The following is a 13,068-nucleotide window of genomic DNA, read 5'->3' as shown; positions in this document are numbered from 1 at the left end:
AGAAAGAATGTGAAACGTTTAAACTTAACGACAAAAACATTGTACCCGAATCCTTTCAGAAGGATTTCTAGTCACACACACCTATAAAACTTTACCAAGATCAAGCTGTTAAAGTATAACAAAACATGTGACATCATTGATTCTCGAGAGAAATGGTCTACAACAAGACTCTCATGAAATAGCCTTGAATAAACTGACTTTAGGAAGTGAACAGATGTTCTGCCACATCTCAAGCTCAACTGTTTTACATTTGGGAATAAAATGAGAATATAAATTTTTGTGGAAGCCCAGATAATTAAAGCCCAAGCTGTTATCATTTTCTCCAGGAACTCATGAAACCTGTTTTGTAAAGACAATGAACGCACTTCGGCACGGCCCACAGAAGTCCACCTCCTCAGTGGATGGTTGGAGAAAGTGAAAGAAATAGAAAAAGTGAGAGCAGTAGACAGAGAGATCGAGAGGTTGTATGAATAAATCAACTGCACCCCCTGCTGGTCAAAAAACAACAGACACCGATCAAATGAGAGTTAAGTAATTTGTGGTGTACCTTTATTGGTTCAGAAATTCTAAATTTCTGTGACAAATTTGGAGGGCATATGATCCACCCAGAAGCTCCTCTTTTGACTCCACTGAAATCCTGTCCAGTTTCTTCATTTCAAGTCTTGAGATAACTAAAAAAAACTATTAACAAAAATTGTAAAGAATAAAAACGACAATAGAAATCCCTTTAAAAACCAAAGTAAACAAATGTTCGTATTTTCACATAACAATAAATATGGACCCATAGACTTTCTATCTGTACAGAGACAATTCATCTAATCATTTCACTTGTATTATAAAAAAATATGACTTCAGTGCAATTTCCCTGCGAGGCTCATCGTAAGCCTTCATCTCGGTCTTCTCACCTCATTAACCCTGATGTAGAAATTAAAAACATCTCCCAATTCTGTGAACACCAGCTCCAAACACAAAAAACTTATTTATATATATAAAACAAATTCACAGCCTTTTATCTTTGTTGACACTTCAAGCAATAAATCTGGACAGAAAAGGCACACGTCACTAATATTTGCGAAATACTGGACACGAGAGAAAATTTTGGAATTACTTGTGATTTAAATTTCCATCTTGGTCATTAAGAAAAGTATTCATAGCCATACTTAAGTTCAACAAGTGTTTTTGTACATAATTATACATATTGAAATAGATATTTTAAGATTGCAATAAAGATACAGGAGGGACAGATACTACAATTCATTTACAGAAATATTGTTTTACCAAGAAAAAAAGTGCATCATATTACAATCGTATATATTGCAGAACAAACATTTACCAAGTTACCAATAGTATTGAAAATTTTTATATAAAAAATAAGCACATTACAAAACAGAAAAACAATAGTAGTATTAGTAGTAGAAAGCAATTCATCATTGTGCACGGAGAATTTTAAGTGCTGCTGTCTGGATCACCTTCCCGACTGCCAAATTTCTGTCCCAAACATCCGTCTGAAGGAGAGCCATGTCCCCTAAGTGACGCCGCTACGAGCTTTTCTGTCTGTCTAGTTTCTCGAGATGAAATCACTTTATGCAAGAACTTATCTTCTCTTTTATCTACTCTTCTAGATTTTTCTGAACCACATGTATGAGTAGCAGAGCTGGAGGCGCCATATTGCTTTGTGACCTTCACAGTTTGTTGCTCCTCCGCACACTGCTCTAGAGGGGACGGTTTGGGTAACGTCAAGCTTGTGCTAGCACAAGACGGGCCACACAGGCTAGTTCCATCACCTCGGCTTTGCGCTCTTTCCGGAATCGTTTCCGGACGCGAGATCCATGGGAAATCTCTCCTGACCGGAGAAAACGGGGAGTCCTCTTTGGGAGAGGTGGGTGACGGGATGGAAGATGACTGTCGTTCCAGTTTGGGTCGAGATCTGGGTCTGAGTTGCACCATTTGTATGCCCCCTATCGGAATCATGTGATACGGCATGCGGGCTTGATCTTGGGAATGTAATGGAAGGTGGCTAAACATGCGGTCCACTGTCCTTGGTGTCACAGGGGTGGGAGAGAAAGTCTCGCTTGGAGAGAAGCGTAGGGCTGGGGAAAGCAAGCAGGGAACCGGGGGCATATGCTCCTGCGGAACTAGTTGAGTTCCAGGTTTGTCCTGTAGGGGGAGATATGGTATAGTACCAAACATCTCTCAAAGCATTAGCAAGTATATATTCTTGAACATTATGTTACCTACCTGTTGACCCTCAGTAGCTGGTGTGCTCGTGTCCCAGTGAAGCCCTGCCGGTGAGCTGTGCGGTCGATGCTGGGGTTTGAGGAGTGTAGGAGAGGACAATCCTCTAGCGCTTCTATACCGTGCAGGTGAAACAGGCCTCAGGGGTGTGAGGGTTCTTAATGGAGAAAGGGGCCTGATGGGTGATAGGCCCCTCTCGGGGGAGGGGGAAAGATGTCGACTAGAAGAAGACAAATCAAGCCTGGGAGATAGACTTCTGAGAGGCGAGCCCTCGCTGTTAGGCGAGAAGGTCCTTGGGGAAACCTCCCAGCCCTTGCGGGAGAACGACGCTCTCTTGCTGCCCGGAGAAGCAGCTCGTATTCCTGGCCAGGGTCTGTGGGGTGAGGAGTATCTATCGATTGCTGCAGGGTCAGAAGGCTCCGTCTGGGACACTTGGCCACTTTCCGATAAATCTCCTATGGATTGCCGAGTGTCTGTGGAACAGGAGGATGGGTCATCGTGGGAGGAACATTCCTCTTCCTCATCATCGTCATCATCTGCTTCAGATTCTTCAACATCCGAGAACCGGTGCCCCTCCTGGTCTTCTGACTCGCATATGTGCTCCTCGCTGCCACCTGTTGGACAGAAATGGATATGCCATTGACAATGTAAGAAGCCAAATAAACAAAAAAAGATGCAAATCTTAAAATCAGACAGATATAATCTTTAAAGAATTAAGCATTTTCCCTAGAAAAGATCAATATAGCATTCAGATAAAAAGAAAGTATGGTGCTTCATTCAGCTACATTTATAATTTTGTGAATGAAGGAATGAATGGGATGTCCTTGGAGCTTTGAAACATGGATGACAAATGTGAAAGACAAACGGAGTACAAACTGAGAGACAGAGAGAGTAGGCGTGTGTCACTGAGACAGCAAGAGAGAGACAGAATTTTCTGTGCTTTATATAAATACAGTAAATAGAAGACTGAAGGTCAGTCTTGTTGCTCTGTATGGCATGCAAATCTTTAACTATTTTCATGAACTCCTTTCAAATTTCAAGTCTAGAGCAAAAGTGAAGTCTGCTTTGCAGTGTGCTTTCAATACAACACAAAAGGCTTTTAAGTAACTTAGAATGCACGGCACCATATCCAAATCCGATTATAGTGTGTGGAACATACAGTCACGTTACATTTATCACTTGGACTTTCAAACTATTTATATATTCCCTTGTTCACAAACCCATGACCTTGGCATTGCAAGTGTCATGACAAATATCTCTCCCCAAGTACAAATACTTGGGGACAGTCATCGACTCAAAATTGACATGGTGTGCAAATACAGGGGCAATTTTATAAGAAGGGGATGCAAAAACGATATTTCATGCGTAAGCTTCAGCAGTTTGGTGTGGATAAATATATAATGATTTTTTTCTGTCGCTCATGTGTGGAGAGTATTTTGACTTTCGGCTTCATTGCTTGCTGTAGTAAATAAAATATATTGAATAAGATTGTAAATACGGCAAGTGAGATTGCAGGCCGAAAGCAACATGCTATGACAACATTATGTGAATCTCGGGTTCTGAGGAAAAGGCATATAATTCTCCGCGAATAATTACATCCTGTTTATGGTGAATATGAGCTGTTACCATCTATGCGAAGATATAGGGGTACTGTTGGTACGGACTGCCCGTGCACAAAGATCTTTTATGTTCTTTGTTTAGCTTTGTTTAGCAGTATAGCTCTGTATTTCTTGTGTGATTTTGATATTGAAAATGGGAGGTCTGATGTTTAATGTTGGATGTATTTGTTATGTGTTGTTAATGTAATGTCATGTGCTTTGCTTGTCATTGACAATGTTGTTGCTGTTGATGACTGGAGGGTGCCACAGATACAAGAAGATTTTCCGCAAGGACAATAAATAAACAATACAAACAATACAGTGATCTACCATCAAGAATAAGTACTTTTGCTAACTGGGCCAGGTGGATAAAATAACGACACTGCAAATTCATAAATGCCTATAAAATTCTTAAACATTCAAATAATCAATATCAAAGTGTCCTCCTGGCAACTTTACCTGCTTCTTCAGTTTCAAACTCATCCACAGATGACTCCGACACACCCATCTCCAGACATTTCTTGCCATGGGCCTTGGACTTCATGTGTTTGGTAAGGTTCCCTTTGAGAAAGCAGATTTTAGTTCTCAAAATTACATACATTATCTTGGTAATGAGATACTCTAGATGTAACAGTTCATGGGGATACCTTTGGTTTTGAAGGCAAAGTTGCAGTGCTTACACACATAGGGACGGACGTCTGTATGAGTGCGAATGTGCTTTTTTAGCATGCTAGGCTTCTTGCAGCGAATCCCACACTCCCCACACACATATTTCCCTCTCCCTCGACCCCGTACATACACATAGTCCTCATTTGATTTATAACTGCAAAGGTAAGATAGACAGATAAAAACAGAAAGGGAGGTTAATACAAATAAATCATATCTCCTTGTTATTCCTTGAAATGTAATAATGTAATTCTATCACTTTCAAATTCTTAGGCAAGCTAACCATTTGCATGACCAAAACCACTGAATCCCTCATAGAAAACCTATTCTGCTTTCTACATTGTTGATGATTTCGCTGGCAGGACCATTCCAATTTGAGACGTGGTTGGGAACACCTATTTGACCCAAAAGTGTAAAAATATTGAGACCAAAATGGTTTTGGTCTCTTACCCAACACCCAACGGTTAAGAAACAAATGACATATTTTCTACAGCAAACATGTCTAAAGGGGAATGTCTAAAACTTTCCCTTCACACTAACAAGTGAAGTCATTAGACCACAGTATTGACAATAGCTCTCCGCCAGAAAGTCATTTACTCACCCTCATGTTGTTCTAAACATGTATGCAGCTATTTTTAACACAAAGCAGACATTTTTGAAGAATGGTTAAGCGGCTCTTGTCAGCTTGACAGACGTGACACTTTTTGAACGTTACTGCGAAATGATTTTGTGTTTCATAGAAAGAAACAGCATATAGGTTCAAAACAACGCGAGCGTGGGTAAATAATGACAGAATTGTCATTTCTGGATGAAATGCAGAGTTTCCTTTGTCTCTCCTGTCGGGAAGATCTAGACAGCTGTACATTCCTTTGCCTACTTCTTTGAATATAATGGAAAACTATGAAAATACATAAACGTTCCAAAGAAAGTGAAATGTGTCATAATCTTGCAGGCTTATGAGCCGACGATGCAAGTTCTGCAGTTGGAGAGAATACATTAATGTATAATTGCATTATTGACTGCTAGGGTATGAATCCTCATCTGCTTTATATGACATCTAAGCCTGATACCAACAGCATGCGATCTGCTGTTGAAAAGTGTAAAAGTGTTAAAATGGCTGGTGCGTTTGCAAAATGTGTTACTAAACATCTGCTTCCAGGCAAAAGATGGCACATTTCTTGTTTTGGATGCTATAAAAGTAGTTTCACCCCCCAAAAACCTTCTGTTGTCATTTACTTACCCTCTTGTCATTTAAAAACCTGTATGACTTTCTGTTTTTCTGCAGAATACAAAAGCAGGTATTTTGAAGAATGTTGTTTACCGGCACCCATTCACTTGCATTGGTTTTGTGTCCATGCAATAGAAGTGAATGAGTGTTGCCGATGTTTGGTTAAGTTAGAAAGAAAGTCCTACAGGTTTGAAAGGACAAGAGCTTGAGTAAATTGGGTGATCACTTTAATTAAAATTAGAAAAAAGCACATATTGAAAGGTTCCTTTAAACAGCCTAGACTACACAAAATACTGTGTGTGATGTATGGACACTTGGAGAGCGAAAAATAGGCTTTGGTGTCTTCTTTCAGGAGCAAATTATCTCCAGCTAATAAAAAAGAGAGCAAGCTAGAAAAACAGTTGCGAGATGCAAGAGGAGCAAACACAAAGGGTGTTGATGGATGCAAGAAAGTTTTGGAGATAAAATGGAGCATGCCAGAGAGAAAGACTGATGTGATTAGGGAGCGTGTGGGCGTGCGAGGCAGAAGAACTGTATGAGCGCAATAAAGGCAGCGGGAGACAAAGGAAGCAGGAATAAAAATGCAGGCTGCGGTGAGTTGCTGCTGCAGTTTACGCTCTCAAACACCATAAGAGCCCCACACAAGCAGATGAATGCATGAGACTCGGCTAATGAATCCAAAGCTTTTGATGTCTACAGGTCAGCTTCTAAATCTCTCCCATTTATTATCTGTCCATCCATCTGCTGATTTAATTTTTTACTTGGTGAATGCACTACGATAAACGAAACGAAAAAAACCCAGCAATTAGTATATTCATAGAAAAAACTAATATCTGGTCAATCTTTGTTTGCATCTAAAAGTGTTATTCTTCCAGTTAGTCCGCAGAAGGTGGAATCCTTGTTTCTATGCAAAATACTTGGCACTAATGAGAAGCACCAGACAGATATTTTCAGCATCCAAATTCATGCCTCTGAGCGATACGTGAAGTCTGCAGAGAAAAGAATCAAGCACAAATGAAGTCCCTCATCGCTTCACCTGTACCACCTTGTCTTTGTCACTCACATACTGCAGAAAATAACTGCAAACATCTCAATACTTAATTCATGACACCTTTAAAGCTTTTTTAAGTGTTAAGACATACATTTTAACCAGGGCTTTTGCTATATAAGAGGTATTCGTACTCTAGCGAACATCCTGTAAGTGTCAGAACTGAAAACGCCCTTGTAACTGAAATGACAACTTATATTGACACCAGGCCCAGGGAATGCAAGGCGTGTTTCCTTTCTGGAGAAGTGTCTGCTCTGAATTTCGCCGAGTAAATAGCGAATCCGTCATGGCGCGAGTGCAACTGGCTCTTAAAGGGAATGGAAGATGACACTCCTCCCCCACCACACGCGTCGCATGTTTTCGGAAAAAGAATCATACAGCTATTTCTGTCTTTTATAAATGTGATCAAACTAAAGACTCTACTGATATTTGAAGGGCAGCCTAATTGCAAACTAAAAACAGTTAGTTTTTACTCACCCGCCCTCAAAAATGCTAATACGTGTTGCCTCGCTCTGTGACGATGTTGTGGGCAAATCATCAGGACTCTTTTTGTCTTTTTCCCCTCTATCGTTTGGCAGTTCCTCCTTTACCTTGACGGGCGTGTTGGGCGGGGAGGCACGTACCTACTCCAGACACAAGTTAATTCACAAACACTGTAGTATCTACATCTAATTGCAAATCCAAAATCTAGAAACTTTAAATAACGTGGAAGACAACAATATACAGTATAAATACAATATACTATAAAAAAGTAGTGCTATCAAATCAATTAATCTCAGTTAATCGATTCCAGAACAAATGTTTATGTTTATATAATATACGTGTGTGGCGTGTATACTTATATGCATACAAAGGCACAAACGCCCACACACATGTACAGAAAACATTTAAATAAACATACATTTTTACTTATATACATGCACGTTTGTTTATTCATACATGTAAATAAAAATATACAAGCCTCGCACACAAATATATTAGAAACACAAACATTTATTTTGGAACTGATGAATTGTGATTAATCAATTTGACATCACTAAAAAACATATTTTCAATTATGTGATGTGTTAAAAATGGAAAATTACAGTGATGGTTACCTCTGACTCACTGGTCTTCTTGCTGCCACTTTCTGTTTGTTCTGACTTTTCAGTGCTTGGTGATGGAGCTGTAGCCATAGTGTATGTCTCAGCACTATGTTTCTGCTTGGAGTGCAGCAGAGACAGTAACGTTTTAGTGGATAAGCCGGGTAGATTGGGGTTATGCATGCTAATGCTCCATGAGGAATAGACAGAAGTCGAATCTCGTTGTGGAGATGGGTTAGGCTTGGTGTAGTTTAGATAGCACCAGCTGACAGATGTAGTGGTATGCAAAGTGGGATATGAGGGGTCAATGGTTCTTTTTGGACTTGTTACCCTTGAAACATACTTGTGTCCTACATCTTTCCTTTCATCCTTCTTTAAAGGTTCGGTTTCGTGCTCTGTTACGTCCTGTTTGCCTATTTTTATAGTAACTCCCGTTTCTTGTCTTGCATCCTTTACCTTGCCCACAGTCTCCAGTGTTGACCTATGCATATTGGTTCCTTGATTCTCCTCCTGAGATTTCTCATCACATTTATTATTATGGTCTTCCTTGTCATCCTCCTCTTTTTCCTCCTCCTCTTTCACACGCTTTTGTTGCCGCTGTGCCTCAAGACTAAGCTCTAGACTACCTGCAGGCGACAGCATTCGCTTACTACCTCCAGCACCGAGCTGACCACAGCCGTCATCAGAAGAAGTTCCTGCTCCATACTCAAGAGGCAGTGGCAGAGGAATGTAGCCCTTCGGGTTAGGCGATGGCAGCCTAAGGTAAGATCTTTGAAGCTTGTCTTCTTCCAACTTACCCATAATGACCATGGCTGTGCAGCAGACTGGATGTTGTGTCGTGGCTAAAATTTGTGAGATGGTTGTATACATGGCACTAGCATAGGTAGGAATGTGAGTCTGTAAACGCACAGGCACTACAAGAGACACCACTGGTGCAAGCTGTTGTGAGCATGGAGCAATAATAGGACGGGGAGTGTGTGGAATGACTAGCTGCTGTTGTGAATGACTCAGACACTGCAAGGAGGAAGGCGATGTTCTAGACTCCCTGAAAAGAGGTCCTGAAGGGACCTGAATAGTTAAACCACCTTGTACGGGAAAGCAAACAGCCTGAGTTACATCACTTGATTGTGTGGGGAATAAAGTGGACACTGGCTGTAGGGAAAGGCCAATGCGTTCTTCTACATACTCAAGGGGTCTTTGATGTATCTGAGGTGGTTTGTAAATAAAGTCTTGCTGAAACATCTGACTGGAAAGTACCTCAGATATTGCTGTAGTGACAGGGGGATATCGGGTGAGTTGACTATGGGAACAAATGTCAGGGCTTGTCTGTGGCAGGGGAAACACTGTTGCTGGGAGGGAAAGAGGGGATTGGACAAGCTGCATGGTCTTCCCAACATGCTCTGAGCTAAGCCTAGCAGTCTTGCCTCCCATTCTATACTCTGTGATTGTGAATTGAGGATGACCAAGGAAGGACTGACACACAGCGGCTTTAGAAGTAGAAGATGAGTCATCCTGGTCAGGTTCACCAAGTGTCGCATGCCTCACCAAGAGGCATTTCCTCCTTTCTTTCCAAGTTGCAGAAGTGCGCTCCACAGAGAGGGAACCATAGTCAAAAGATTTACTCCTTGTTTCTTCTACATGTGAAGGGTGTTGAGGACTCGCAGGTGCCTGTTCAGAAGTCGAGCGGCGCATTTCCCTATGTGAATGATGTTGTTGATGATGACTTGGAGGAACAGTTAGCATGTGAGAGCTTTGGGAGCTCCAGGTGCCCATCGGCATCTCTGAGTCTGGTTTAACAGTTTCCTCGAAAGATGCAGAACGACTAGATGCGTGGGAAATGTTACTCTCTTGGCTTGGGCTGTGTGGTAGAGAAACAGACTCAAAGCTAGATTCACCCGATGATTGAGCTGCCTCAGCCAAACGAAGACGCTTCTTCTTTGGAGGTAGCTTCTCTGCAGGGAGCTGAGCCAAACTTTGGCTACGCTGAGGCCATTGGAATTCCTCTACCTTCTCTGACTCTTTGGAGATCGCTGGAGGTGAGATCATTTCAGCATCGGGCTCTTCTGTGACTAGGATTTCTGGCACTTGAATATTGTGTTGACGTATTAACCTAGATGTTGGTTTTGGCTCCTTTGATGGCTCCTGATCTAGTTCTGCTTCCTGGTTTGCCATAGAGATGCTTTCTTGCTTTTCAAAAGATCTAGTATGCTGGATAACAGAAATCTCTTTCGAGGAACCCCTTCTTTCTAGCTCAATGTGTGTGCCCTGATTATCAATACTGCATAACACTGATGGGAGGTGGCTGCTGAAAGACACAGCTGCTGGACCTGGACTGGGAGGATCTTCCTCAAGACTCTCTTCTTTCTTTTTCCTCTTGCGCACAGCCATGGCCATGGCTTTAAACTTGTAGCTCATAATTTGCGGATGATCTTCCAAAGAACTGCTTTCTTCACGTCTAGCACCGAGCGGAGATTTGCTCATACAAACAAGTCTGTGTGCTGCATAAGCGTCTGGCTTTTTTAAACGAGTCCCACACATTTCACACTCGTATAGGTGCAGTTCTTTTTCTTGCTTCCTTCCCGACTCTAATTCTTTAAATCTGGAAGAAGGGCCTGCATCCTCTATAATGAGCTCTGTTCCAACTGGCACCTCAATAGCAGGTTGGCGTCGTAACATTCGTTGGTGTGAGCTAACCCTGATTTCAGCCGCCACAGCCTGCTGCTCATCAAAAGAATGGCTGAGACGAAAGCGACGTGAAGCTGGATCAGAAGCATCTCCAGAGGATGGCACTGACTGACTCCTGTAAAGGACAGCACTGGAGCTTTGACTAGCTAGTGTCTTTGTTTCAGCCAAGTACGAACCTGACAATTCCCCTGGAAAACTACCAGGAATAAGTTGAACAGCAGAACCACGAGAACCTGTGATATCCCCCTTGGGTTCAAAAACAAAGGGTTCTTTTGGTGAAGATAACTTAACAGACTCATTGCTACTTCTCCTGGAGAGTGAGGAACGTCTTGGTTTGACACTGTCGATTTCGCTTGTATCTACTACCGCTTCGTTTATAGTAATTAGCTTGGTTATATGCTCGATGACTTGCGTCTTGGGAACACTGAAAGGGATTGATTTTTCATGTTGACCTAAAGAAGATAACTGCAGCTGCTGCTGAGGAAGCCTTTGCTGTTGTCCTAGTCGTCCATACTTTCCTAAAATGATCTCAGCATACGTTTTAGCACTAGCATTTGGTGGGCTCACTTGCGAGAGCTCTGCACTTCCAGACCGAGAGAAATAGCCAGATTCTGTGCTGCCCTTACTGCCTGGACCTAGTGAAGAACGGGTTTCATCTGAAGACGTCCTGGGAGTTCGCTTTCTCTCACTTAGCCTCATTGCTAACCTCTGCTTGATCGCCTGTGAATCCTCAGCTTGGGGACCTTCCTCTATGAATGACAATTCTACCTTGCAACCTTTCTTCAGAGTTGGCCTGCTCTGTGAGGTAGATGGTTGGTGTTGCCCAGTCTCATCTTCTGAACCTGTACTTTCTCCTTCTGTGCCTTCTTGCTCTTCTCCCAAGGCTCCACCCTCAGGCCCACTAAAACTGGGCTCCTCACGACTCGAGGCCATTCCTGCTTTAATTCGATGTGCATGGGATTTGCGGTGCTTGTACAGGTTGCTTTTGGTCTTGAAGGAGAAGCCGCATGGTACACAAGGGTAGGGTCTCTCTCCCGTGTGTGATCGTATGTGTTTTTGGAGAACGCTGGGCTTTGCACAAGGACGGCCACAGTATGTGCACACATATTTTCCTGGCTTTTGCGGTTTGCGTTCTCGCCTAGTTGGGGTGCCCTCCTGAACGTCCAGACTGGGCAGAGATTGAGTTTGAGAAACATTATGAATTTGAGAAGAGGGATCTCCTGGGACAGAACAGCTGCCTCTTGAAGGACCAGGAACATCTGAAAGCTGCCAAGATGGCACACTCGCCTGTGACTGTTGCTGCTGCTTTTGCCTTTTGAGCATTTCAGAGCGTTTTGGCTGCTTGTGTTGATGCTTGTGTCCATGCGATTCATGTATAGTTCGCGAGGTAGCTTTTTGCTGTAATGGAGGCCGCTGTGTCCCCAATGAAGCCTGCTGCTGACCACTGGACCACTCCTCATCAGCCGACCTGTGCTCCTCCGCCTCCATAGAATGCGGGGAGGAGGCTTCACGGATGCAGGAATGCTTCCGTGAGCACCAAACTGTTGAATGTCATTGCATCAAATACTCCTTTGATAGGAAATAGGCTTTATTCTCACTTAAGATGAGAGGCTAATCGTATTATGCCATAAATAATGTGACAGATACCAGATGTCTTGACTGAAAAAGACATAATTAAACAGTGTCAGTGTGTTTCCGCAATATATGCGAGTGCTGGATGTGTGTTAAATGCCTCCTCTCATTTTCAAAAACAGCCTTGGCAAAATTTGTCATTGTTTATTTTTTTGGGCTGATGCCTTGCAAAAAAGATTGACAAAAATTGTCTTCGAGATTTTGCTGCGAAACATTCTCTGTGAAAAGTCATATTCGTCTGTTGTCCTCAGCTTGTCACATTTAGAACTTTACTAGTCCTGCAAACACACAAAAACAGAAACAATTATGTTTAATTTAATGGCCAAAATCACACAAAAAATGCATGAAGAAATCTTGAATTATTGTAAAAACATACTTTGTATAAAACAAAGAACATCTTGACGTAAAATAAAAACATTATACTTTCAGTTGTGGTGTGTGTGTGTGGGCAGGGATGTGTCTAATTGAGAAGAATTAAACAAGACATCATATTATATTAAGTCACACTACCTAACTTTAGCCTATTTTAGTGTGCTACCAATTTGGTGAGTCATTCACAATTCAGTGAATGAACTTTCAGTCAGATTCAACTGATGACTCACAATTCAGATTTTGGCCAGATTTAACAAATTTAAGATCTTCATTTTTACTATGATTATGCTTCCTATGTCTGTGAGCCCAATTGCATTATTTAGAATTAAAGGTCCAGTCACAATGTCATATCTAGCACCAAGGTTGCGAATTACAACAAACCGCTCACTTCACCCCTCCCCTCCCTTTGGAAACACTAAGGCGGCTGACAGAATATGGTGAAGGAATAAATTACATGCAAGGGGACCCGCGGTCTATGTAGATAGAAATAGCTCATTCTAAGGAATAAAAACATAACGCTTT

General features: G+C 42.0%; 1 protein-coding gene across 1 annotated transcript in view; it reads right to left on the bottom strand.

Moving 5' to 3' along the window:
- Nucleotides 1–527: 527 nt before the first annotated feature.
- The window catches only part of hivep3b (HIVEP zinc finger 3b), a 54,532-nt gene continuing 41,991 nt past the window's right edge, over nt 528–13,068 (bottom strand). Inside the window, exons 2-7 of the mRNA XM_079470243.1 lie at nt 7,873–12,452; nt 7,253–7,398; nt 4,481–4,656; nt 4,293–4,394; nt 2,239–2,849; nt 528–2,157 (exon numbers count right to left, since the gene is read on the bottom strand). Of these exons, the coding sequence (XP_079326369.1) occupies nt 1,447–2,157; nt 2,239–2,849; nt 4,293–4,394; nt 4,481–4,656; nt 7,253–7,398; nt 7,873–12,030 (5,904 nt within the window). The 5' untranslated portion in view covers nt 12,031–12,452 and the 3' untranslated portion in view covers nt 528–1,446. The remainder of the gene's footprint in view (nt 2,158–2,238; nt 2,850–4,292; nt 4,395–4,480; nt 4,657–7,252; nt 7,399–7,872; nt 12,453–13,068) is intronic.

The sequence above is a fragment of the Barbatula barbatula genome (assembly GCF_947034865.1).
Source record: "Barbatula barbatula genome assembly, chromosome: 12".
NCBI classification, from domain to species: domain Eukaryota; kingdom Metazoa; phylum Chordata; class Actinopteri; order Cypriniformes; family Nemacheilidae; genus Barbatula; species Barbatula barbatula.
This window is presented reverse-complemented; position numbering and strand designations above follow the sequence as displayed.